Here is a 26,262-nt window from a genome sequence, read left to right as displayed (position 1 = left end):
TAAAATTGACAGCAGGGGAAATCGATCAGTGCTCAGTTTTTAATGATATATGCAACCACATGTGATTGTATGCTTGTTATTTTTGTTTTATGTAATATAATTATATATATATATATATATATATATATATATATATATATATATATATATATATATATATATATATATATATATATGTGTGTGTGTGTGTGTGTGTGTGTGTGTGTGTGTGGATAATATGCACTGCATTTACAGCTCGTGATGTTGGAGGAGCTCTGCACTATCTTTTCCCTCAATGTGACAATTAATGCTTGATCCCAGTGAAGATAAGAAAGTTGTAAGTAAATTGTTACCTTAATCTTAATCATCCTTACATGGGACAGAAGGATTTTGGGTAAATCTTTACAGTTACATCCTTGAGGGGTGAATATGAAGCTGAACAAGCAGTTTTCTTTTTTTTTTTTTTTTTTTACTGAGTGGGATATTACTTAAAATTAGTTTATAGTAAGCATTGGAGTGGTGACTATTTGTGAATGATTGTGTGTGTTAAATTAGGTATAAGATTTTTCTTTTTCATTTCGTATTGCAAATTTGTGTGATAGGGGGTGCTAACCTGCAAGACACAATGAAGTGCATTCTTAGGTATGCTGTGACAAACTCCTTGGCTATGCAATACAACTGGTGTGGCAAAGGAGAGAAACAGAGCTTTGGCATCTTGAAGTCGCAGGATACCATTATCAGTAAGTATAGTACTGTAGTTAAATTTGTTTGAATCTATTTATCTATTCTATTCTCTTATGCCTCAGTCTCTCCAGGAGTGTTCCATAAGAGGTGGGCTACGGCAGAAGAGTCTCCATCTCCCTCTGTCCATACACTCCCTCCTTGCTTATTCTTGCCCTCCTCTCCCACTCAAGTAAAATGTTTGAGTGCTCTTTCTTTCATGTGACAAATCAGTGATATTTATATACTGTCATTACTATATAAGTCTTGTATAGATGGTAGTGCAAAAGTGTAGGTCAAGCAACCAAATGTTCAAAGTTTCAGAAACTGTGACTATATTTAATGAGGGAGTAAATAGGAATCAACTAATTTTTTTTTTTTTACATAAAATGGGTGCAAACATCCTGACTATATAGGCATACAACAGCAACCTCTGTTGAAATCATTATGAATGAATGGTTCCACACAGCCACTGACCAAGATAGAGGGTGACAAAAGAGGGATTTAAGTGCAAACCACTAACAACAGTGTGAACACAAAGAAATAATACTGAAGCTTTGTAGGTCACAGCTGTGAGTGTTATGCATCCTGTTAATAACTGAACTATGGAAATGTTTGCAATTTTGTTCTACCTCACCTACACACCTGTGTGAGTCAGGAACCCAGCATAAATGAATAGACTCTAGTAGACTGTCATATTGCCCTCTACAATATGGTGCTATTATGTGCCCAATACTAGTACAGTAAGATTGGTCATCTCGCGGTAAATTGGTACTGGACTATCGGCCGCGAGATGAAAAATCCCGAGATGAGCGATATTGAAATACATGTAAATAGGATAATTGGTTCTTAGGTGTGGTACATGATCATCCTATAACTCCAAATAACCGTCCAAAAACACAAAATATTTTGCTGAAAATTGTTCACATAAACGAGGTTATGCATAATCTGTATGTTAATAAACAATATTAAACACTTTTCAACATAATAATAAAGGTTAGAATATTTTTCTACTTACATTACGAGAGTCTGTGACTGGCTTGAGTGGCCTGGCGTGGTAGTGGTGGGGAGCCGTGACTACTGGCTACTTGCTCCCTCCTCCACTGTTTGTGCATCACCCCCAGCACTGAGTGCAACCTCAGCTTCAAAGCCATCAAAATCCAGAGCGATGTCATCTTCCTGTAAAAGGCCCAGCAGGTCGTCGACATCCTCTTCATTTTCACATGGTTCAGCTGTTACATTAGCCAGAGCATTGGCAGCCTGTGATTGACTGAAGTATCCTGTGATCAGTGACTGGTGGCGAGCATTAACACGAGACATGTAGAGGTCTTTATAAATGTTCATCACTTGATCAAGAGATGGCTGTAATATGCTGCGTGGATATGGGCGCCTGTCATATTCTTCCAGTTGTTCAGTCAGCCGTGATAAGGTGGTGAGAATCTCCGTCAGTTGCCCAGTTATCGGTTCGCCTGGCTGAACATTTTGCTCCTGCTGTCCATCCTCTTTAGGATCATCTTGAGCTTCATCTTCCTCAAGCATCTCCTCAATAGTAGCCTCCTCTTGATGGATACCAATAAAATCTTGCAAGTCACTGGCCTCCACAGCCGAAAAGCCAGGTGCAGGGATCAGACGTGCAGCTTCTACAGTCTGCGAGAGTGTGGTGGCTTCCTGCTGGCGCTCACGCACAGCTGTTCCGACCTCACCTAACAAAAACTTCCAAGCGCGTAACACTGTAGCTTTGTTTATTTTCTGCCAGGCCTTCACAATGCGGTCAACAGCATCCTTAATGTTGTAGTTTTTCCAAAACTGGTTCACAGTTAACACTTCTCGGGTCTGAGATGGTGGTGGGTCTGAACTGGTGCTGGCGATCGGTTCATCAAGCTCATCCTGGTCACGTACACTTACCTCAGCCTCAATCCTCTCTAGTTCTTGCAGCGAGTCAGTCTTGACACGCATGTCATCATAGAGAGACTGATAATAAAAGAGCTTGACGTTGCAGATGAACTCTTTATCAAAAGGCTGTAGAAGTGATGTTGTATTAGGCAGGAGGAAGATAACTCCTACATTAGGATGACGCCCTATTAGGAATTTACCATGCCCCGGAGCATTATCCATACATAGCAGCACCTTGAAATCTAAATTCTTCCTCTTGCAATAACTCTGGGCATCAGGGACAAAATGAATGTCGAACCAGTCAGTACACAGTGCCGACGTGACCCAAGCCTTCTTATTACTGGCCCAATAAACATTAAGCTGGTTCATATTGCAATTCCTGTATGCTCTAGGCTTAGCAGAGCGATAGATGACTTGGGGCTTCATCAAACAGTCGCCACTTGCATTAGCTGTGAATAAAACAGTAATGCGGTCCTTGGAAGGCTTCACACCCCTAGCTTGTCTTTCATTCTTGGCGATGAGGGTTGATTTTGGTGCCCACTTCCAGTAAATCCCAGTTTCATCACAGTTAAAAATCTGGTCACGGCTGTAACCGCCTTCAGTCACAAGACATTGAAAAATCTCTGGGTAAGTTCTGGCTGCTTCCTCATCTGCTGATCTGCTTTCACCATGCTTCAGGGAATACTTAACTTCATATCTTTTCTTAAATGCTGCTAGCCAGTCTACAGAAGCAGCAAAATGGGGTGGAGGGTTAACATTTTTCTTACAGCACACTGAATCAAAGTACAGCCGTGCTTGTGATCTTATTGCAGGGCCAGAAAGATCACCTTTCTCTCGATCCCTTCTGATTACCCATTCATTTAGGTAATGTTCCATGATTGCAAGCAATCTGTTGCGCTGTGAAGTATCAGCCAGTGTGTGTGCTGAGGGAAACCGAGAAAACACCTTCACAGAAGCAGCCAAGTTTTCTTTATTTTTGCGCACTGATCGTACTGTTGATTCAGGACAGTTAAACTTACGCATTATGTCACATGTTCTTGCACCATTGTTCATCATCTGAACCATTTCTTTCTTATCCTGGAGAGTATATTTTCTGAGCTTCACTCCCTTTCGATATCCACGCTTCTCACGTCCACCACGTTTTTCACCAGAGTTTCCACCACGATTTCCACCACTACCACTCACAGAACTCATGTTCCTTGTTATTTCAAGTTATTGTACTGCCAATAGAATGTTTTCACTTTAACAACAAAAGTAAATATGCACCACAACACAACAAAATCGCAAAATTGTTGACCCAGCTTCTGCCCTGATGTGACCGACCCAAGCCAACCATTAAACTGGCGCACCAGGCTATGCACATGCGCGAGATGTTCATTTACCACCGCTAGATGGCAGAAGGCGGGAAATTTGAAATAGGCGCGAGATGCTAAATTCGCGAGACTATATTACGCGAGATGACCGTTCATACTGTATACTGAAAGTAGGAGTAAACAAAATGGTGGGACCACTACCTTATGGTGCTCTGATCTGCCTATGATTAGTGCATAGTACCACACTGAAAGCACTAAAAAGATGTGGTGTGAACATGACATGGATGTGGCTCCTTAATTACATAGGCATATAGTTAGTGTTGAACAGAAAACCCTGCCATTATTTTCTTGTGCTAATAACTACCTCTAACTAAAAGTCTGACATGGAACTCTGCAGGACTATTGATGTTTGGATGTGAAAGTGCTAAAAGTCACCTCACAGCTCTGAAAGACCACGTCTCCATGTAATCACTGCTAAATTTTGAAAGGGATTAGTTTGTTCTGATGTCAGACATTACATAAGAAACATTATTTGCATACGTTGAGTTTCTTACACATATAGATAAAGTGACATCTACCTTGCCCTATTCAGTACTTTATCTCTCTAGGAGCCACATAGTTGCCAAGAATTTGGGAACAAAATTTCCTGTGATATTACTTTTTGCAGTTGTATGATCAAGAGTATTTTGTGGTGACCTTATGTTTAAGAATAATACTCAAATTTCTAGAATTTTTAGTCTCCTGTACAACTATTGGGCTTAAAAGGTTCTGTACTTTTTTTCCAAGATACAAAGCTGTACATGTGAAGTGTCTGGCATGAGAGAGTCGCCTTTCTTGTAAATTGGCCCTATATACTATAAAAAGATTAACAATTTCTCTACATCTGAGGTACTCGTAATATAGCAGGTTGTGTACATTTTGTGTTATCACAGAATTGTATTTTATTTAATTTACTTCTGTATTATTATGGCACCATTAATTTGTGCACCAGTCAAATATAATTCTTTGTGTCCCATTATGTGTTGTCACAGTATGAATTTGTTACTTTGATGGAAATACCAGTAATAGGATTAACTATCATATTTTTAGACTGTATATACATTTTTTTTAATTGAGACTACTACATATATATATATATATATATATATATATATATATATATATATATATATATATATATATATATATGTGTGTGTGTGTGTGTGTGTGTGTGTGTGTATTTATTTACCTAGTTGTATTTACCTAGTTGTAGTTTTACAGGGCCTGGGCTTTATGCTCGTATGGTCCTGTCTCCATATCTACACTTATCCAATTTTTCTTTAAAACTATGTACACTCTTTGCTGACACCACTTCCTCACTCAAACTGTTCCAAGTCTCAACACATCTTTGCGGGAAACTAAATCTTTTAACATCTCTCAGACATCGTCCCTTCCTTAGTTTCTTACTATGTGATCTTGTGCTTCTAAAGTCATATTCTTCTCTCAGGATCAGTTTCTCATTATCCACTTCATCCATTCCGTTAATCAATTCATAAACTTGTATCAGATCCCTCTCTCTCTCTCTGCTCCAAGGTTGGTAGATCCATTGCCTTTAGTCTCTCCTCATATGCCATCCCTTTAAATTCTGGAACCATTCTTGTAGCCATTTTTGTAGTCTCTAATTTTCTTATGTGTTTCTTTTTATGGGAAGTCCACACAACTCCTGCATATTCCAATCTAGGTCTTATTTTAGTACTTATCAATTTCTTCATCATTTCCTTGTCCATATAGTGAAATGCTACTCCAATATTCCTTAGCAAATTATACGTCTCTCTGAAAATTCTATCAATATGGCTTACCGGTTGATTATTTTCTTCCATTGTCACTCCCAAGTCCTTTTCCTTTTTTACTTTTTCTAGTTCTACTTCATCTCCCATCTTATAGATTCCCACTGGTCGTCTTTCACTTTTTTCCCATTTCCATGACATGGCTTTTGTCCACATTGAATTCCATCTCCCATTTTTTGCTCCATTTCCAGATCTTGTTTAAGTCTTCCTGTAGTATTTCACAATCCTCTTTTTGTTTAATGACTCTGCACAGTTTCACATCGTCCGCAAACAGATTTATGTAGCTGTTCACTCCCTCTGGCATGTCATTTATATATACGAGAAAAGTATTGGTGCCAATACTGACCCCTGTGGTACTCCGCTGTCTACTGTTCTCCACTTGGACTTCATATCTTTAACTATCGTCCTTATTTCTCTCCCCCTTAAGTAATTCTTCATCCATCTCAATGTGCTTCCTTTTAAGCCACCCTTCTCCTCTAACTTCCATAGTAATCTTTCATGTGGCACTTTATCAAAAGCCTTTTTTAGATCTAAATAAATACAGTCATCCCATCCCTCTCTCTCTTGTACTCTATCAACTATTCTAGAGTAGAAATTCAATAAATGTGTCACACATGACCGACCTTTTCTAAAACCAAATTGGCTATTTGATAATATTTTGTTGTCTTCAAGAAACTCAACTTCTTTATTACTTTTTCACACATCTTGTATATTACACTAGTTAGTGATACTGGTCTGTAATTAAAAGGTTCTTCCTTCCTTCCGCTCTTATATATGGGAACCACCTCAGCTCTTTTCCACTCCACTGGCACTGTTCCATTTTCTATTGAGCATTTTATGATGTTGTATATTGGACTTTCTAGTTCTTCCCTACATTCTTTCAGTATTCTGCCTGAGACTTCATCCGGTCCCATTGCCTTTTCCTCATCCAATTCCGTCATCAACTTTTTATTTCAAGCTTGGTTACTTTAATCTCTTTCATATAGACAGTCTCTATTACCCTGTGGTCTTTCAAATTTGGATTCCTTAGTAAAGACCTCATGAAATTTACTATTTAACAGTTCTGCCATACTTTTTGGGTCTTCCACCATTCCGTTTTTTCCTTTTAACCTTTCTATTGTTTCTTTTTGTCTTATTTTTCCATTTATGAATCTGTAGAACAATTTTGGTTGTTCCTTACATTTTTCGACAATGTCCTTTTCATAGTTCTTTTCTTCTTCCTTTCTCACCTTAGCATATTCATTTCTTGCTGTTTTGAAGTTTTCCTTATTTTCTGGATTTCTGTTTCTTCTCCACCTTTTCCATGCTCCATCTCGTTTCTCCTTTGCCCTAGCACATCTTGCATTAAACCAATCTTTCTTTCCTTCTTCTTTAGGTCTATATTTCGGAACATATTCCCTGACCCCAGTTTTGTATATTTCCAAAAATAAGTTATATTTCTCTTGAACCGTTAATGAGTTTTCCATCTCCTCCCAGTTTACGTTTTTAAAATAGTTCTTGAAATTCTCAACATCAGCCTTTCTGTAATTTAATCGGTCTCCTTTGTATGATTCATCTCTATCTTCCTTTCCTTCTTCTATATCCATCTCTAATATTACATGGTCACTCTTTCCCAATGGGCACTTGTATCTTATATCATCGTAAATTGGTATATCCCTTGTAAAAACTAGGTCTAATCTTGCCGGCTCATCGTTTCCTCTGAATCTTGTGTTTTCTTTACTCTTTGGACCATCAAATTATCTATCATTAGGTTCAGGAATCTATCTCCCCAGGCTTCTTCCCCCATACCACTTTCATAATTTTCCCAGTCTACCTCCTTACAGTTGAAATCTCCTACCAATATCACTTTTCTCCTTTCCTTAATGATTCTTGTAAGACTCCTTATTGTGTCATCTATCATATCTCTATATTCTTGGTTAGTCCATGAGTTTGTTTTTGGTGGCACATATGTTCCAACGATTGTTAACTCCTTTTTGTTAATATGCATCTTAACATACAGTATTTCTGATTTTCCTTCCCCAAACTCCACTTGATGTACCACTATCTCCTTCCTTAACATCATCATGACTCCTCCTCCTCCTTTACCTACTCTGTCTCTCCTCCATATATTATACCTTTTATCTATGTCTATTTTTATTGCCTCATTTAACTTTGTTTCCACCAGGCATACAATATCTGGTTCTTCTTTCTTTATGTAATCTCTTAATTCTAATTTACTAGATAAAATCCCATCTATGTTTGTATACATCATTTTTAATCTCTTTTTAGTTAAACTTGCTCCATTTTTTTTCTCTTCTTTCTGTTTTATATACCATTTCCTTATCCTGTCTCCTATAATTCTCCAAAAAAATGCCTTCTTCTCCTCCTCTGACCTTTCATTATTTTTTTCTCTTGCTTCTGCCACCAGTTCATTGTGTCTCTTCCTTTCCTCCTCGTTTCTATTTTTCTTTATATATATATATATCTTTGCAACCTTCTGTTTCTCTGAGTTTTGTTTTTCTATATAATACTTCTTCTGCTGCTGCTTGTGATTTTAGTAATATCTTAATTGGTCTCACTGTTCCTTCTTGATATGGTCCCATTCTATGGATTTCTTCTACTTCCTCTTCTAAGTTCTGTCTATCCTCGTCATTCAGATGTTTTAGTAGGTCTTTTACTGATTTCATTTCGTCTTTTTCCCTTCTTGGTCTATATTTAACATTTTTCTTTCAGTCCAAAAATAATTACACTCTTCTTTTTTTCTGCAATTTCTCTTACTAAATTTTCTTTTTTCTTGAGGACTCCTATCATTTTGCTTGTCATATTTTCATCTCTTTCTTTTAACTGTTCTTGAAATACTTCTTGAAATGATTCCTTGTCTTTCTTATCTTGGATTCTCCATGCTTGTACTTCTTTTTTAATCACGTCTTGTACTCTTTCTTCTTCTTTGTTTGTGTGTATTTACCTAATTGTAACATACGGGAAAGGAGCTATGCTCGTACTGTCCCGTCTCCATATCTACTAATGTCCAGCTTTTTCTTAAAATCATGAATATTCCTTGAGTTGACCACTTCCACGTCTAAACTATTCCATGCTTCCACCCTTCTATGAGGGAAGCTATATTTTTTCACATCTCTCCTATAAGTGGCCATTTTTAGTTTTTTCCCATGCCCTCTCGACACTCTTTCATTCCACATACACAGATCTTCCCTATCCATTTTTTCCATGCTAATCATCACTCTGTATATTGCTATCAGGTCTCCCTTTCTTCTGTTTTCCAGGGTTGGAAGTTGCATTCTGTTCAGTCTGTCTTCATAGGTCAAATCTCTTAAGTCAGGCACCATTTTTGTTGCAGTCCTCTGTACTTTCTCTAGTTTCCTTATGTGTTTCTTTAAGTTCGGAGCCCACTGTATTGTTGCATATTCAAGCCTTGGTCTTATCATTGCAGTAATTATTTTCTTCATCATTTCTTCATCTAAATATACGAACGCCACTCTTATGTTCCTCAATAAGTTCAATACTTCTCCAATTATTTTGTTTATATGTCTCTCTGGCGATAGGTCATTGGTAATTGTCACCCCAAGGTCTTTTCTTCATGACTGGTTTTATGTCTTCATTTCCTATCTTGTACATACTCCTGATTCTTCTTTCACTCTTGCCAAACTCTAATTTCTTGCATTTTGTCGTGTTGAACTCCATTTGCCATGTACAGCTCCATTTCCATATTCTGTCCAAGTCTTCCTGGAGTAGTTTGCAATCTTTGTCACATCTCACTTTTCTTAACAATTTTGCATCGTCTGCAAATAGGCTTACATAACTGGACACCCCATCCACCATGTCATTTATGTAGACCGCAAACATTACTGGTGCCAACACTGATCCCTGTGGGACTCCACTCTCCACCAAGCCCCATTCTGATGGTCTGTCCTTAATTATTGTTCTCATCTCTCTTCCTACCAAAAAGTCTTCCATCCATTTTAGTAAACTGCCATGCACTCCTCCTACCATTTCAAGTTTCCAGATCAGTCTCCGGTGTGGTACCTTATCAAAGGCCTTTTTTAAATCCAGATATATTCCATCAGCCCAACCATCTCTTTCCTGTATTACATCTATCACCCTCGAATAGTAACATATCAGGTTTGTCGTGCATGAACGCCCTTTTCTAAAACCAAATTGACACTCACAAAGTGTCACTTGTAAGTGACACTGGTCTATAGTTCAATGGGTCTCTCTTGTTACCTGATTTATAAATTGGGACAATGTTAGCTCTTTTCCAGTCTTGGGGCACTACACCTTCCCTTAATGAAACATCAATTACTTCACAAACTTTTTCTGCCAGTTGCTCCCTGCATTCTCTTAAAATCCATCCTGATACCCCATCAGGTCCCACAGCTTTTCTCACTTCTAGACTCCCCATCATATTCTTGATCTCCTCCACAGTTACTTGAAACTCCTTCATAATCCCTTTCTGTTCCCTTACCAGTGGCTTGTCAAAAGCAGTCTCCTTTGTGAATACCTTCCGAAAGCATCCATTCATAGCCTCTGCCATTTCCCTGGGATCCTCACTGCAAACTCCATTTACTTCTAAACTTTCAATACTTTCTCTATTTTTGATGTTGTTGTTCACATGTCTGTAAAAAAGCCTTGGTTGGTCTTTACATTTATCAATTATATCCTTTTCTTGTTTCTTTCTTTCTTCTCTTCTAATCAACACATATTCATTTCTTGCTCTTTTGTAACTTTCCCACTGCTTAATCCGTCTTTTCCTTCTCCACCTCTTCCATGCATCCTCTTTTCTTGTTCTAGCCTTTTCACCTTTTCCATGCATCCTCTTTTCTTGTTCTAGCCTTTTCACATCTATCGTTAAACCAGTCCTGCTTTCCAACTTCTCTATGTTGTCTTATTGGTACAAATTTTTTCTCACCTTCTTTGTATATTTTTATAAATTCCTTCCACTTTTCATTTGCTCCCTTAGCACTCTTGAATTTCATCCAATTTGTCTCTTGAAAGAATTTCCTTAGGTTTCCAAAATCTGTCTTGGCATAATTCCATCTTCCCACTTTATATTCTTCATTTCTTCTAGATTTCTCTTCATCTATCACCTTGAACTCCAAAACTGCATGATCACTCTTTGCTAAAGGGCACTCCACCCTCATCTCCTCAATGACCATTGGCTCTGTACTAAAGACCAAGTCCAGTCTTGACGATGCTCCCTCTCCTCCAAACCTAGTATCTTCTTTGACCCACTGAGTTAACACATTTTCCATTGCCAGTGTCAATAGTGTATTTCCCCATGTTGTCTCTGATCCCTCCATTGACCAGTCCTCGTGTGTGTGTGTGTGTGTGTATTTACCTATTTGTGTATTACAGGGCCCGATCTAAGCTCTCTGTGTCCTGTCTCCTTGTCCATTCCTGTCATATCTCTCTTTCATCTGATTGACACACACTGCGTCAACGACATCACTGCTCAGTTTATTCCACTTATCAATGCTATGATGCGAGAAACTGTATTTTCTCACGTCCATTAGACAGATGTCTTTTATTAGCTTTTTTCCATGTCCTCGGAGCTGATTACTTGTGGTCACCTTTATCAACTCTCTGTCCAGTATGTCAATCTTGTTCACCAATTTATACATAGTTATCATGTCTCCTCTTGTTCTTCTTTCTTCTAATGTGGTCAGCCCCAGCTTCCTCAGTCTTTCCTTATAGTCTAACTCCCTGAGTCCTGGTACCATCCTTGTTGCCAGCCTCTGTACCCTTTCTACCTTCTTCACATTTTTCTTCATATGTGGTGACCAGACACAAGCTGCATATTCTAACTGGGGTCTTATTAAGGTACATAATATCTTCTTCATCATTCCTTCATCTAGGTAGTGGAACGCAAGGCCAATATTTTAAAGCATGTTATATGTTTTCCAAAAAATCTTGTCAATGTGTTTCTCCGGTGACAAAGTGTTTTGCACGGTTACTCCTAAGTCTTTCTCCTCATTGGTCTCTTTAATTTTCTCATCACCCAGCCTGTAATCCCAGTTTGGTCTGTATCTACTTCTTCCCATTTTCATAACATGGGTCTTGTCTATATTAAATTCCATCTGTCACTCTTTACTCTACTCATATATTTTATCAAGATCTTCCTGTAACTTGTTACAATCTTCCACATTCCTTACTCTCCTCGTAATTTTAGTATCGTCCACAAACATGTTCATGTAACTGTCAATTCCTACTGGCATATCATTAACATAAATCAAAAACATGATGGGACCAAGCACTGACCCTTGTGGAACTCCACTGGTTACCTTCTTCCACTCGGACTTCCTTCTTCTCACCACTGTTCTCATTTCTCTTCCCATTAAGTAATTTTCCATCCATTTTGCTAGTTTATCATTTACTCCTCCAATCTTCTTTAGTTTCCATATCAGTCTATTGTGCGGTACTTTATCAAAGGCCTTTCTCAAGTCCAGGTAGATAGCATCCACCCATCCCTCTCTATGTTGTAGTATGTCAGTCACTCTTGAATAAAAACATAATAAATTGGATACGCACAATCTTCCTTTTCTGAAACCAAACTGTCTTTCACTCAGAATGTTTTCACTTTCTAGATATTCACTCCACTTAGCTTTAATTACTTCTTCACATACCTTGCACAATATACTAGTCAACGATACTGGTCTATAATTTAGCGGTTCCATTCTACTACCATTCTTATATATAGGCACAATGTCAGCTCTTTTCCACTCTTTCTGGACTAATCCTGTTCGTATGGAGGTTTCCACAATATCAAATACAGGGTTCAACAATTGATCCTTACATTCATTTAGCAACCTCCCAGATATGCCTTCAGGCCCCATTGATTTATTAATATCCAGATTGCTTATAATTTTCCTTACATCTTCCTTTAGTAACCATGATGTCCTGTATTTGCTTTATTTCCGTAAGTCTTCCTCCCATAAAATGCTTTTCCTTTGTAAACACTTTGCAAAAGTTGTCGTTCAAAATTTCAGCTATATCTCCAGCATCCTCATATATTTCTTCCCCGTTTTTTACCTTTACTATTGCCTCTCTTATATTTAATTTTCCATTTATGAATTTGTAAAACATTTTTGGGTCACTATCACAGTTTTCCACCACCCTCTGTTCATATTCCTTCTGTGCAGTTCTCATTACTTCAACATATATATTCCTTGCTGCTTTGTAGCCTTCCCTTGATAATACATCACTGTTTTTCTTAAGTTTCTTTCATGCCTTTTCTTTGTTCTTCTTTGCTTCTTCACAATTTCTATTAAACCACTGTTTATTATTTAAAGTCCTCTTTCTGTAATATGGCAGAAACTTTTTCACAGCAGAGTTATACAAATCCATAAATTTATCATATTTCAATTGCATATCCCTTTCCTGGTATACCACGGACCAGTCAATTTCATTAAAGAACTCCCTTATATGGTTATTATTTGCCCTAGTATAATTTAATTTTTCCTCCCTGCGTTTCACAATCTTATTCGTGCTTAATTCCGAATCCAACTCAAAACTTAGGACATCATGATCGCTTCTCCCCAAGGGACATTTATGTTCAATTTCCTCTTTTAGAGAGATGCCCCTGGTAAATACCAAATCCAACCTTGCTGCAACATTTTGTCCCCTGCACCTTGTTGGTGATCTCACCCACTGTGTCATCAAGTTATTTGTTGCTACCTTTAACAATTCCTCTGCCCACTCACCACCGTTCACCACTTCGTAGTCTTCCCACACTTTTCTTTACAATTAAAGTCTCCGCCTATCATCACTCTATCCTTTCTGATGAGTTCTTACTCCATTCTGTCTAGAGTATTTCTCATCACCATTTGGTACTGTTCATATTCCCAAGCACTGGTTCTGGGTGGTATGTATACTGTTATAATATTAATGTCCCTCTTGCCATCTGTTATAAGCATACTTATCACTTCCTCATTTCTCTTACTATAGTTCACCTCCTTCACTATCAGATCTTCCTTAGTAAGAACCATGATACCACCACTTCCTGTATTTTTTCTATCATTTCTCCATACTTTGTAGTGTTTTACAACAAACCAGTCTAGCTTTATTTTGGGCCTTAGCTTTGTTTCCACTATACACATTATGTCCGGTTCGTTATTTCTTAGGTAATCCATACATTCTAGCCTCTTAGACAGAAATCCATCTATATTCATGTAAGTCACTTGTATTCCATTCCTAGTCTCTTTCTTCCATGTAATGTCTATTCCGTCTGTTTTATCCACCACTTCTTTAGCCTCCCATTTCTCATCCTCCAAAAAAAACTTGGTCTTTTCCTCCTCTGTTCTTTCATCATTCCTTTCTTTCACTTCAGTTACAAGCTTTTTCATTTTCATTCGCTCATCCTGTGACATATTTCTTCTTATGTAAATTGTTTTGGTTTCCTCAGAGTCCTTAAATTTCCAAGCCCTCCTCAACAAGGCCTCAGCTGCCACCTGAGACTTTAATTTCAATTTTAATGGTCTATTCTTGCCTTCCTCAAAAGCTCCCAATCTCACACTTTCTTCTACCTCAGCATATAGGTCCTCTTCCTCCACAGAGATCTTATTCAGTAAAGACTTAATCCTGTCATTTTCCTTATTCCTCCTATCCTGCCAGTTTCTGTTAGTTTCCTCCCTCAATCCTGTTATGATCACACATTTTTTCTTTTCAACAATATCTCTCACCACATACTCATTTTCCTTTAGTGCCTTTACCATTTCACTCTGCGTAATCACTTTATTTTCCTCTTCCTGCTTTTTTACTATCTCCCTAAAGGACCTTTGTACCTCTTGATGTTCATGGTTCACTTCTTTCATCCTGGCATCAATTAGATTAAGGCATTCCTCCTTCCTCAAGTTCCCTTCGGATATTTTCATCTCCATTTCTAGGAGTTTAGCCTTCATCTCTTCACATTGTTTTCTTAGTTGTTGGTTTTCCTTCTCTATCTCTACTTTTTCCTTCAATAGCTCTTTATTCGCGATCGTTAACAAACAGATCTCTTTTTTGAACGAATCATTCTCGGCTATAACTCTATCCAGTTTTTCTTCTATGGACAAAATGTTTAGGAACTTACTTTCCAGTGCTTGGATTCTTGCATCCATATCTAATTTCTCCAGTCTTCTTGGAGTAGTTACAAAACCTTCAAAATCCTTGGGTTGCCTAGGGGTAGCCGCCATGTTTGCTATCATCAGCTGATTACGGCCAAAACAATCACCGCCCACACTCTCCTCTCAGGAACCACTCTCCATATCCCTCACTTTCAACACTATGCGACAGTAGGACATCAACAGGACACTAACTCAGAGGTACCCGGGCCCTGTAACACCATAGGTATTTTCACTTCTTCCCGTCCGCAGCCGGAGACGAGCCGTCCCCTCTCATATCTTTTTTTAAGTTGGGACCACTGCATATATGTATACATTTGTACCTCAGTATACACAAGTGATGTGTTCTTCATTATTTCGTACAAGCTGTGTTTTAGTTTCAAGTTATTAGAAACATTGTTGAGTCTATATGTACAGATAATACTATAAATTAATATATATTTTTATATTTCTTACATATTTTGTTTTAATTGAGCCTTTTTAAATTTTTTTGGACCATACAGTTTTAAGTGGGGTATGGCAGTAATTACTGCATTGGCCCTCCATCAGCGGCCCTTCGTAAAACCGATGAGCAAGACTGGCAGCGGGTCTACGTCAGTGGCCTGCAGAGGGCCACTTGTTTGACGTACGTAAAGCCTGCGGAGGCCCGCCCTGTTTTTGTTTGTTGGGGATGTGTCTCTGGCATTTGGCATTTGTACCTCAGTATACACAAGTGATGTGTTTTTCATTATTTCGTACAAGCTGTGTTTAAGTTTCAAGTTATTAGAAACATTGTTGAGTCTATATGTACAGATAATACTATGAATTACTATATATTTTTATATTTCTTACATATTTTGTTTTAATTGAGCCTTTTTAGTGTTTTTTTTAACCATACAGTTTTAAGCGGGGTATGGCAGTAATTACTGCATTGGGCCTCCATCAACGGCCCTTCGTAAAACCAATGAGCAAGACTGGCAACGGGTCTACGTCAGTGGCCTGCAGAGGGCCGCTTGTTTGACGTACGTAAAGCCTACGGAGGCCCACCCTGTTTTTGTTTGTTGGGGATGAGTCTCTGGCATTTTGCATCTGCTAGTTGGGGAACCTGAGAAGGTATTGAGCTGATTTTCCATTTCAGAGACCCATCTCTGTATGCTGAATGATTAACAGAGGTGATAGTGTCTGGCATGGAAGTATACATTCCTCATTCTTTTTCCCAACCTAAACCTTCTAAACTTTGGTTTAACTCTGCCTGTTCTCATGCTATACATGATAGAGAAGTTGCCCACAAAAGGTACTTCAGTCTTCCATCATCTGAATCTCATGCACTTTATATTTTTGCCCAGAATCATGCCAAGTCCATTCTTCAACTTGCCAAATACTCCCTCATAAATAGAAGATATCAAAATCTTTTAACCTTCAACTCCCTTTGAGACTTCTGGCATCTAGCCAAAAACATTTCAAATAACTTTACTTCTTCATCTTTTTCTCCTTAATTTCATCCTGATGGCACCACTGCCATCTCATCTGTCCCTAAAGCTGAATCCTTATCTCAAACCTTTGCTAACAACTCCACCTTGGATAATTCTGGGCTTGTTCTTCCTTCTCCTCTTCCCTCTGACTATATCATTAATTAAAGTTCTTCGTAATGATGTTTCCCGTACCCTCTCTGGCCTAAACCCTCAGAAGACTTATGAATTTGATTGTTCTCAAAAACTGTGCCACCGTGCTTGCACTTTGCCTGGCCAAACTCTTTCAACTATGTCTATCGACTTCTACCTTTCCTTTATGCTGGAAGTTTGCCTACATTAAGCCTGTTCATAAAAAAAGGGTAACTGTTCTAATCCCTCAAACTACCACCCTATAGCTTTAATCTCTTGCTTGTCTAAAGTTCTTGAATCTATCCTGAATAGGAAGATTCTTAAACATCAGTCACTTTATAATCTTCTATCTGATTGCAAGTATGGCTTCCATCAAGGTCGCTCTACTGGTGATTTTCTGGCTCTTACTGAGTCTTGGTCATCCTCTTTTAGAAATTTCAGTGAAACTTTTGCTGTCACATTAGACACATCAAAAGCTTTTGATAGAGTCTGGCACAAAGCTTTGATTTCAATACTACCCTTCTACAGTTTCCATCCTTCTCTCTGCAACTTTATTTCAAGTTTTCTTTCTGACTGTTCCATTGCAACTGTGTTAGATGGCCACTGTTCTTCTCGCAATTCTATTGACAGTGGTGTTCCTTAAGATTCTATCCTGTCACCCACTCTTTCAGTTATTCATTAATGACCTTAACCAAACTTCTTGCCCTATCCACTCCTACACTGATGATACTAACCTACACTTTTTCACGTCTTTTCAGAAACGACCAACCCTTCAGAAAGTCAACAGATCATGCACAGACACCACAAAATGCCTAACTTCTGATCTTTCTAAGATTTCTGATTAGGGCAGAGAAAACTTAGTAATGTTCAATGCCTCAAAAACCCAAATTCCTCCATCAATCAATTCGACACAACCTTCCAGACAACTATCCCCTCTTCTTCAATGACATTCAGTTGTCCCCCCCTCTTCCACACTGATTATCCTCAGTTTGTCCTTTACTCATAACTGAAAACTTCACCTCTCATCTCTTGCTAAAACAGCTTCTATGAAGTTAGGCATTCTGAGGCATCTCCACCAGTTTTTTTTCATCCCTCCAACTGGTAATTCTGTACAAAGACCTTATTTGCCTCTGTATGAAGGCATGTCTGGGGGGGGGGGGCTGAGTTCCATTCACATAGTTTTATTAGATTTGTTGGAATCAAAAGCTTTTCTTCTCATCAATTCTCCTCCTCTGACTGACTGTCTTCAGCCTCTTTCTCACTACATACCATAATGTTGCATCTCTTTCTATCTTTTATTACTATTTTCATGCTAACTGTTCTACTGATCTTGCTAACTACAAGCACAACAAGGTTGTGTCGAGTTGATAGATGGAGGAACACCATTTTAATATATTTAGGAGAAGAATAAAGGCCATCTACCACAGATGGCAGAGAGAAGGATAGTAGCTGTAGGAAGCAGTTTAGAAATCAAAGCCTTATGCCAGACTCTATCAAAAGCTTTTGATAAGCCTAATGCAACAGCAAAGGTTTCACCAAAATCTCTAAAAGAGGATGACCAAGACTCAGTAAGGAAAGCCAGAAGATCACCAGTAGAGTGACCTTGACAAAAGCCATACTGGTTATCAGATAGATGATCGTGAAATGACAGATGTTTAAGAATCTTCCTATTCAGGATAGATACAAAAACTTTAAACAAGCAAGAGATTAAAGCTATAGGACGGTACTTTGAGATATTAGAACGGTCACTCTTTTTAAGAACAGGCTGAATGTAGACAAACTTCCAGCAAGAAGGAAAAGTAGGACTTGAAAGACAAAGTTGAAAGAGTTTGGCCAGGCAAGGTGCAAGAATGGAAGCACAGTTTCTGAGAACAATAGGAAGGACCCCATCAGGTCTATAAGCCTTCTGAGGGTTTAGGCCAGAGAGAGCATGGAAAACATCATTCAAAAAATTTTGACTGAAGACATGAAATAGTCAGAGGGAAGAGCAGAGGAAGGGACAAGCCCAGAATTATCCAAGGTGGAGTTCTCAGCAAACATTTGAGAGAAAAGTTCAGTTTTAGAAACAGATGAGATAGCAGTGGTGCCATCAGGATGAAAGAAAGGAGGAAAAAATGAAGAAGTGAAGTTACTGGAGATGTTTTTGGCTAGATGCTAGAAGTCACGAGGAGAGTTTGAGTTTGAAAGATTTTGACATATTTTATTTATGAAGGAGTGTTTGGCAAGTTAAAGAACAGACTTGGCATGATTTTAGGCAGAAATATAGTGTGTGAGATTCAGGAGATGGAAAGCTCAAGTACCTTTTGTGGGCAACCTCTCTATCATATATAGCATGAGAACACACTGTTACATCAAGGTTTAGAAGGGTTAGGCTGAGAGAAATAATGAGGAATGTATGCCTCCATGCCAGACACTATCACCTCTGTCATGCATTCAGCACAAAGAGATTGGTCTCTGACACGAAACAGTGGTAAATAAACACAAAAAGATGAAATTTCAAAGGAGTGGCAGAGGGTATGCATATGATTATAAAATGGGAGTAGAGACTTTACACAACAGGGTGAAGGAGAATGACTTGGGAGTGACAGCTACAGATAAAGTGTTATGAACAAATACATTAACAAGATTACAGGGCAAGTTCTAAACTTGGTGAAGAACATAATAATGGCATTACCTAGATAAGGAAATTATGAGAAAAATAATAGTCACAATGATAAGGTCATGATTAGACTATGCTGCAGTGGTCTGGTCTTCTCACAAAAATAAATAAATAAATAAATAAATAAATAAAATTTAAAAGCTTGAGAGAAAACCGAGAGGGACAGCTAAGATAGTACCAGAACTTTGGGTTCAGACTTATGAGGAGAGACTTTATAGCATCAGGCTCACAACTCTAAAGAGGAGGAGAGAAAGAAGTGAATTGATTGCAGTGTACAGAGTGGGAAATGGAGTGGATGTATTGAACAGAGAGGACCTGAAAAAAAAAAAAAAAAAAAAAAAAGGGCAACCATATGTAGGAAAGATGTGAAGTTTAGCTTCCCAAATAGAAGCATTGAACCATGGAATAGACTGGAGGAGGAGGTGGTTTGTGGAAGAAACATTCATTATTTCAAAGAAAAGTTGGATAAGTGTGAATATGAGGCGTCTCATGCTGAAGGAGCGTAACCGCCACTAACATAGTTTTGAGAAAAAGGCCCGTAAAGTTAGACAATGATAATGCGGTCGAAAATGGATGAAAACGTAATGTATTATACACCAATGGAAAGCTTTTAAAACCAGCCTTCACATGAAATGGGTATTGGGATGAAAAAATGCCATTTTCACAATAAAAAAATCACTCAAAACATCAACCATCAATAGAAATGGTGTCAAACCAGGGAGGAATTAACTGTTAAAAACTTCTATTATGTACTTTTCAATGAAAAAAATGGTGGATAATGCTAGAAATTACATGTTAGGTTATGAAAAATGACCAAATCTTGAAAAATCTAACTATTAATAATCATGACTGTCCATGGCCCAAAAGGCATCAAATATCACTTTAATATTATCAGCACCAACTTTGGCAAAACACTTATTTTTGCACTTACAATCTGGGCCAACCTTTTGTGCCGCCATGGCCGTCTACGTTTACTCGCCCTAAGCACTGACACCTCTCCTCCACTCTGGTCACTCATTTTGGCAGGTAAATCCACAAGAAAAATGGCTGAAAACAGGGAGAGTTCCCAAGGAGACGCAAAACATGTTGTAAGAATGGCGCCACTTGACTGAAGAAGCGGGATGGTAACGTGGCTATGATTGGCTGAGCGGTGGCTTTCCCGCAACCCGCGCTCCCATTAGCTAGCTTGCGGTGGCTCATAAGCTACTTCAACTCTGAAATTTCAGACCTCCTCCATACATTTATTGCGTGTTGGTACCTGACTCTAAACCCTCTGCCTTGGGGTCATAGAGGTAGCTATCAGGTGTTTCTTTGTTGTCACGTGGCATACAAGACTGCCATCTACCGGGAACCAGTACTAACTCAAAAACGGTCAGGGTGGCGGTTACGCTCCTTCAGCATGAGACTCCTCATATGGAGATGGGACAGTGTGAGCATAGCTCTTCTCCTGAATGTGACAACTAGGTAAATACATGAACATGCTCAGCATCTTCAGCTTCCTAACTGATGTGAATGACACAACCTTGCCCTTAGAAGCCATGATAGAATTACAAATGCATGAATATGGGCCACAGAGTGAGCAGAAGAAGGAGACACTGCTATGTGCTTGTTAAGTCAGCTGTGTAAATACTGACTTTGGTACCAGCAGTGATGTGGCACGTGTGCCCATTTTATGTCTCAAACAACTCATACAACTCCTCAAACAACTTGAATGATGACAAAGATATCTTAGCCAATATATAAGTTCTGTGGCTTAAAATCACTCAACCAAATGAAAAGAAATGTCTACCAGTGCACTCAGAATAGAACATAAATAGGAAAAAAAAAATCCAGAAAATATTCAGCTTATCTGATGTCTGGCTTATTCGGATCCAACTTAAATTATACATGACATGACATATGGAATAACAAGCTACAAGTCGATTTTCAAAACTTCTAAAATGGGATAAGGAATGAATGATTGTAAGAAACTACAGAGATATTTCCATAAAATACAAGATTGGAATAAAGGATAAAGGGAGTTTAATCATGGCAAATGTAAAAAAGTCATATTTGGCATGTGTATTATTGGAGTTCTTAACTGATAAACATGTGGATAGTATTCATATCTTTGGATGAAAAAATTATAAAGAAAATAATAATCAAAATTATGTGATCAAGGTTGAAATATGCTGCAGCATCTCATTATCTTGGAAGGAGAAATATATAAAGGAAACTTGAAAAGGGTACAAAGAGTAGAAACAAAGATGGTGTCAGGACTAAAGACTCTTCTAAATGAGATGAGACTTAATAAAATTAAGCTTCTGACAATGGAAGATAGAAGAGTAAGGGAAGATCTAATAGCAGTGAAAATAGGATGGAGAGCAAAGTGAAGAAACTGGATAAAGAAGATATGTCTGTGCTGAATAAGAAACACCAGAGGCCACAATAAGAGAAGTCTACCACTTGCAGAAAAAAAAACAACCTGAAGTATAGCTTCCCATACAGAAATACTATAGAAGTAGAGAATGGACTGGTAGAGGAGGTGGTCTAAGCAAGAAATATTCACAATTTTAGAAATAAGTTAGACAAAACTAGACATGAAGATAGAACAGCACAAGCATAGTTTGTTACAACTAAGTAAACATAAGACAGTAGGATTGCCTATCTTCTGCCCAAGGTAGATTATCAAGTTATAACTCTATTTATGAATATTTTGCAGTTATTTAGACCTAGATGAACTAAGGTTTCAACATAAAATGAGACAAAATCATTTACTCTTCACTCAGCTTTGAATAAAAAAAAAATATATATATAACTTAAAAATCCAAGGAGCAACAAAATTACATTTGACGGCATATAAGTTCATACCTACATAATCAGTTATTTGGGCAGAGGAAGTAATGCTAATAATCTATCAATTCTCTCTCTTTTCATTATGTACACTAACCCACAAAGGTAGTTGTAAGACATGGATTAAGTGAAGAAGTTGCTGTAGCATCATCTTGCCATGGTAGTTGCTCACTACACACTCTTGGTTGACAGTTTTGTCCTGACAGTGTATCACCCACACTCCCTTTTCTTGAGCCTCCTCTTCTGGATATCAAGAAACAATTGAAATGTGGTTAGTACATTACACACACACACACACACACACACACACACACACACACACACACACACACACACACACACACACACACACAATGGTGCCTGACTTAAGAGATTTGACTTATGAAGACAGACTGAACAGAATGCAACTTCCGACCCTGGAAAACAGAAGAGAAAGGGGAGACCTGATAGCAATATACAGAGTGATGATTGGCATGGAAAAAATGGATAGGGAAGATCTGTGTATGTGGAATGAAAGAATGTCGAGAGGGCATGGGAAAAAACTAAAAATGGCCACTTATAGGAGAGATGTGAAAAAATATAGCTTCCCTCATAGAAGGGTGGAAGCATGGAATAGTTTAGACGTGGAAGTGGTCAACGCAAGGAATATTCATGATTTTAAGAAAAAGCTGGACATTAGTAGATATGGAGACGGGACAGTACGAGCATAGCTCTTTTCCCGTATGTTACAATTAGGTAAATACAATTAGGTAAATACACACACACACACACACACTAAAATAAGGCAATCAAAATAGACTTGGACAATAGGTATAATGTATGGAGAAGAGACAGAGTGGGTAAAGGAGGAGGAGGAGTCATGATTATGTTTAGGAAAGAGATAGTGATAAATGAAATGGAATGTGAAGGAAAAGCAGAAGTATTGTATATTAAGATGCATATTAATAAAAAAGAGATAACAATCATTGTAACATATGTGCCACCAAAAACAAATTCATGGACCAATCAAGAATATAAAGACATGATAGATGATACAAGAAGGAGTCTAATGAGAATCGTTAAAGAAAGGAGAAAAGTGATATTAGTAGGAGATTTCAACTGTAAAGAAGTGGACTGGGAAAATTATGAAAGTGGTATGGGGGAAGAAGCCTGGGGAGAAATATTCTTGAACCTAATGATAGACAATATGATGGACCAGAGAGTAAAAGAATGCACAAGATTCAGAGGAAACGATGAGCCGGCGAGATTGGACCTATTTTTTACAAGGGGTATACAAATGAATGATGATATAAGATATGTGCCCATTGGGAAAGAGTGATCATGCAATACTAGAAATAGATATAGAAGAGGGAAAGGAAGATAGAGACGATTCATACAAAGGAGACCGATTAAATTACAGAAAGGCTGATATTGAGAATCTCAAGAACTATTTTAAAAACGTAGACTGGGAGGAGATGGAAAACTCAGAGACAATGCAAGACAAATATAACTTATTTTTGGAAATATACAAAACAGGAGTCAGGGAATATGTCCCAAAATATAGACCTAAAGAAGAAGGAAAGAAAGATTGGTTTAATGCATAGGTGTGCCAAGGCAAAGGAGAAAAGAGATGGAGCATGGAAAAGGTGGAGGAGAAATAGGAATCCAGCAAATAAGGAAAACTTCAAAGCAGCAAGAAATGAATATGTTAAGGTGAGGAAAGAAGAGGAAAAGAACTTTGAAAAAGACACTGTCGAAAAATGTAAGGAGCAACCAAAATTGTTCTATAGATTCATAAATGGAAAAATTAGGCAAAAAGAAACAATAGAAAGGTTAAAAGGAGAGAACGGGATGGTGGAAGACCCAAAAAGTATGGCAGAACTATTAAATGAAAAATTCCAGGAGGTCTTTACTAAGGAATCCAAATTTGAGAGGCCACAGAGTAATAGAAAGACAATCTATATGAAAGAGATTAAAGTAACCAAGCTTGAAATAAAAGAGTTAATGAAGGAACTGGATGAAGAGAAGGCAATGGGACCGGATGAAGTCTCAGGCAGAATACTGAAAGAATGTAGGAAGAACTAGCAAGTCCTATATACATCATAAAATGCTCAATAGATAATGGAACAGTGCCAGTAGAATGGAAAAGAGCTGAGGTGGTTCCCATACATAAGAGCGGAAGGAAGGAAGAACCTTTAAATTACAGACCGGTATCACTAACTAGTGTAATATGCAAGATGTGTGAAAGAATAATAAAGAAACAATGGATCGAGTTCCTTGAAGACAACAAATCAATATCAAATAGCCGATTTGGTTTTAGAAAAGGAATTCAATGTGAACAAAAGCCATGTCATGGAAATGGGAAAGAGTGAAAGACGACCTGTGGGAATCTATAAGATGGGAGATGGAGTAGAACTGGACAAAGTAAAAAAAGAAAAGGACTTAGGAGTGACGATGGAAGAAAACAATCAACCAGTAAGCCATATTGATAGAATTTTTAGAGAAACATATAATTTGCTAAGGAATATTGGAGTAGCATTTCACTACATGGACAAAGAAATGATGAAGAAATTGATAAGTACTATAATAAGACACAGATTGGAATATGCAGGAGTAGTGTGGACCCCTCATAAAAAGAAACACATAAGGAAATTGGAGAGGCTACAAAAAATAGCTACTAGAATGGTTCCAGAATTTGAAGGGATGACATATGAGGAGAGACTAAAGGCTATGGATCTACCAACCCTGAAACAAAGAAGGGAGAGAGGAGACCTGATACAAGTTTATAAATTGATCAACGGAATGGACCAAGTGGATAATGAGACTCTGATCCTGAGAGAAGAATATGATATCCGAAGCACAAGATCGCACAGTAAAAACCTGAAAAAAGGAAGATATCTGAGAGATATTAAAAAATATAGTTTCCCGCAGAGATGTATTGAGACGTGGAACAGTTTAGATGAAGAAGTAGTGTCTGCAACGAGTGTGCACACTTTTAAAGTAAGATTGGATAAGTGTAGATATGGAGATGGGACCACATAAGCATAAAGCCCCCTGTAAAACTACAACTAGGTAAATACACACACACACACACACACACACACACACACACACACACACAAAAAAAAAAAAAAAATATATATATATATATATATATATATATATATATATATATATATATATATATATATATATATATATATATATATATATATATATATATATATATATATATATATATATATATATATATAAAATTAAATTAAATTAAACTAGAAAGTTAGGTTTTTCACACTTTTATTCAGAAAACATAAAAAAAAAGCTTGGCATAAGGAAATTTATATGAAACCCTAGTTAACCCCTAATGTGCGACTAGCCTACATATTGGCACATGATATTTGAAACTGTAATGCTGATCAGCCTACATATAGCAAGGGCTGTAAAAAATTGGTAGTAAGAGATTGCGAGCTGGCATTAGCACCATTGGAAAGAGCATTTTCTGTAGGTCAAGACTGACTATTGTAATGCTGGCCTGCGCTGCATACTGGCAGTCCAACCCCGCCCCCATCCCCACGTGATTCACAGAGGGTCTCGTCGAGCCTGTTACTCCCTCTTCCCGCCTCCTCTCCCCTCCCTAGGCCCTCCCTTGCTTTGTGTGGGTCACTGGAGGGTTATCTGGGCACCATGTAAATCCCTGTCGCACACATACATGCATACATACACAAAGAGTGTACATAGCTTTAAAGAAAAATTTGATAAATGTAGATATGGAGACGGGGCCACTCGAGCATAAAGCCCAGGCCCTGTAAAACTACAACTAGGTAAATACTGTTACATTCACCGGTTAAATGGGTAAGATTGGCATCGGGGAGCCGGTGAACGATAACAATAAAAAAAAACACTGCAGGTTCAACTGGTGAGGAAATGCAAAGGGGGGCACTTTAAAAAGCTATTTTTATAACCCAATAATGAAACTGACATACACATAGATATAACATGAAACATGAAACTGACATACACATAGATATAACATGAAACATGAAACTGACATACACATAGATATAACATGAAACATATGAAACTGACATACACATATACATATAACACAGAAATAAATACAAAAATAAAAAACCCAACTTAATACCTAACAATAATACTAATCCTATATGGAGGCAATGTGGAAAAAATGGACGAGGGGAAGTGATACTTATGCGGTGTCCCAGTGGTGAAGTGCTGGGTGATGGTTGATCCCACAGTAGTCCAAGAGGCGTTATGTTCACTGGTTGAGGCCTGGACCTCGACTGACTTTCCAGAAAGCCGAGCTTGCTTTAACACTTCCGCTGGAGTCGAATGGGGCAGCGTGAATCCAACTTCAGGACAGTAGCAGGG

General features: G+C 38.0%; 1 protein-coding gene across 4 annotated transcripts in view; it reads right to left on the bottom strand.

Annotated features, from left to right (window-relative positions):
• Window positions 1-26,262, bottom strand: part of LOC123511349 (thioredoxin domain-containing protein 16-like) — a 548,807-nt gene that overhangs the window by 364,461 nt on the left and 158,084 nt on the right. For all 4 annotated transcript variants that reach the window (XR_006676769.1, XR_006676768.1, XM_045267153.1 and 1 more), the window contains exon 7: window positions 21,992-22,137. Coding sequence is in view for 2 of the 4 variants with exons in the window: in XM_045267153.1 (XP_045123088.1) it covers window positions 21,992-22,137 (146 nt within the window). In the remaining 2 variants the exon portion in view is untranslated. The remainder of the gene's footprint in view (window positions 1-21,991; window positions 22,138-26,262) is intronic.

This window comes from Portunus trituberculatus, chromosome 31, assembly GCF_017591435.1.
Source record: "Portunus trituberculatus isolate SZX2019 chromosome 31, ASM1759143v1, whole genome shotgun sequence".
Classification (NCBI taxonomy): domain Eukaryota; kingdom Metazoa; phylum Arthropoda; class Malacostraca; order Decapoda; family Portunidae; genus Portunus; species Portunus trituberculatus.
This window is presented reverse-complemented; position numbering and strand designations above follow the sequence as displayed.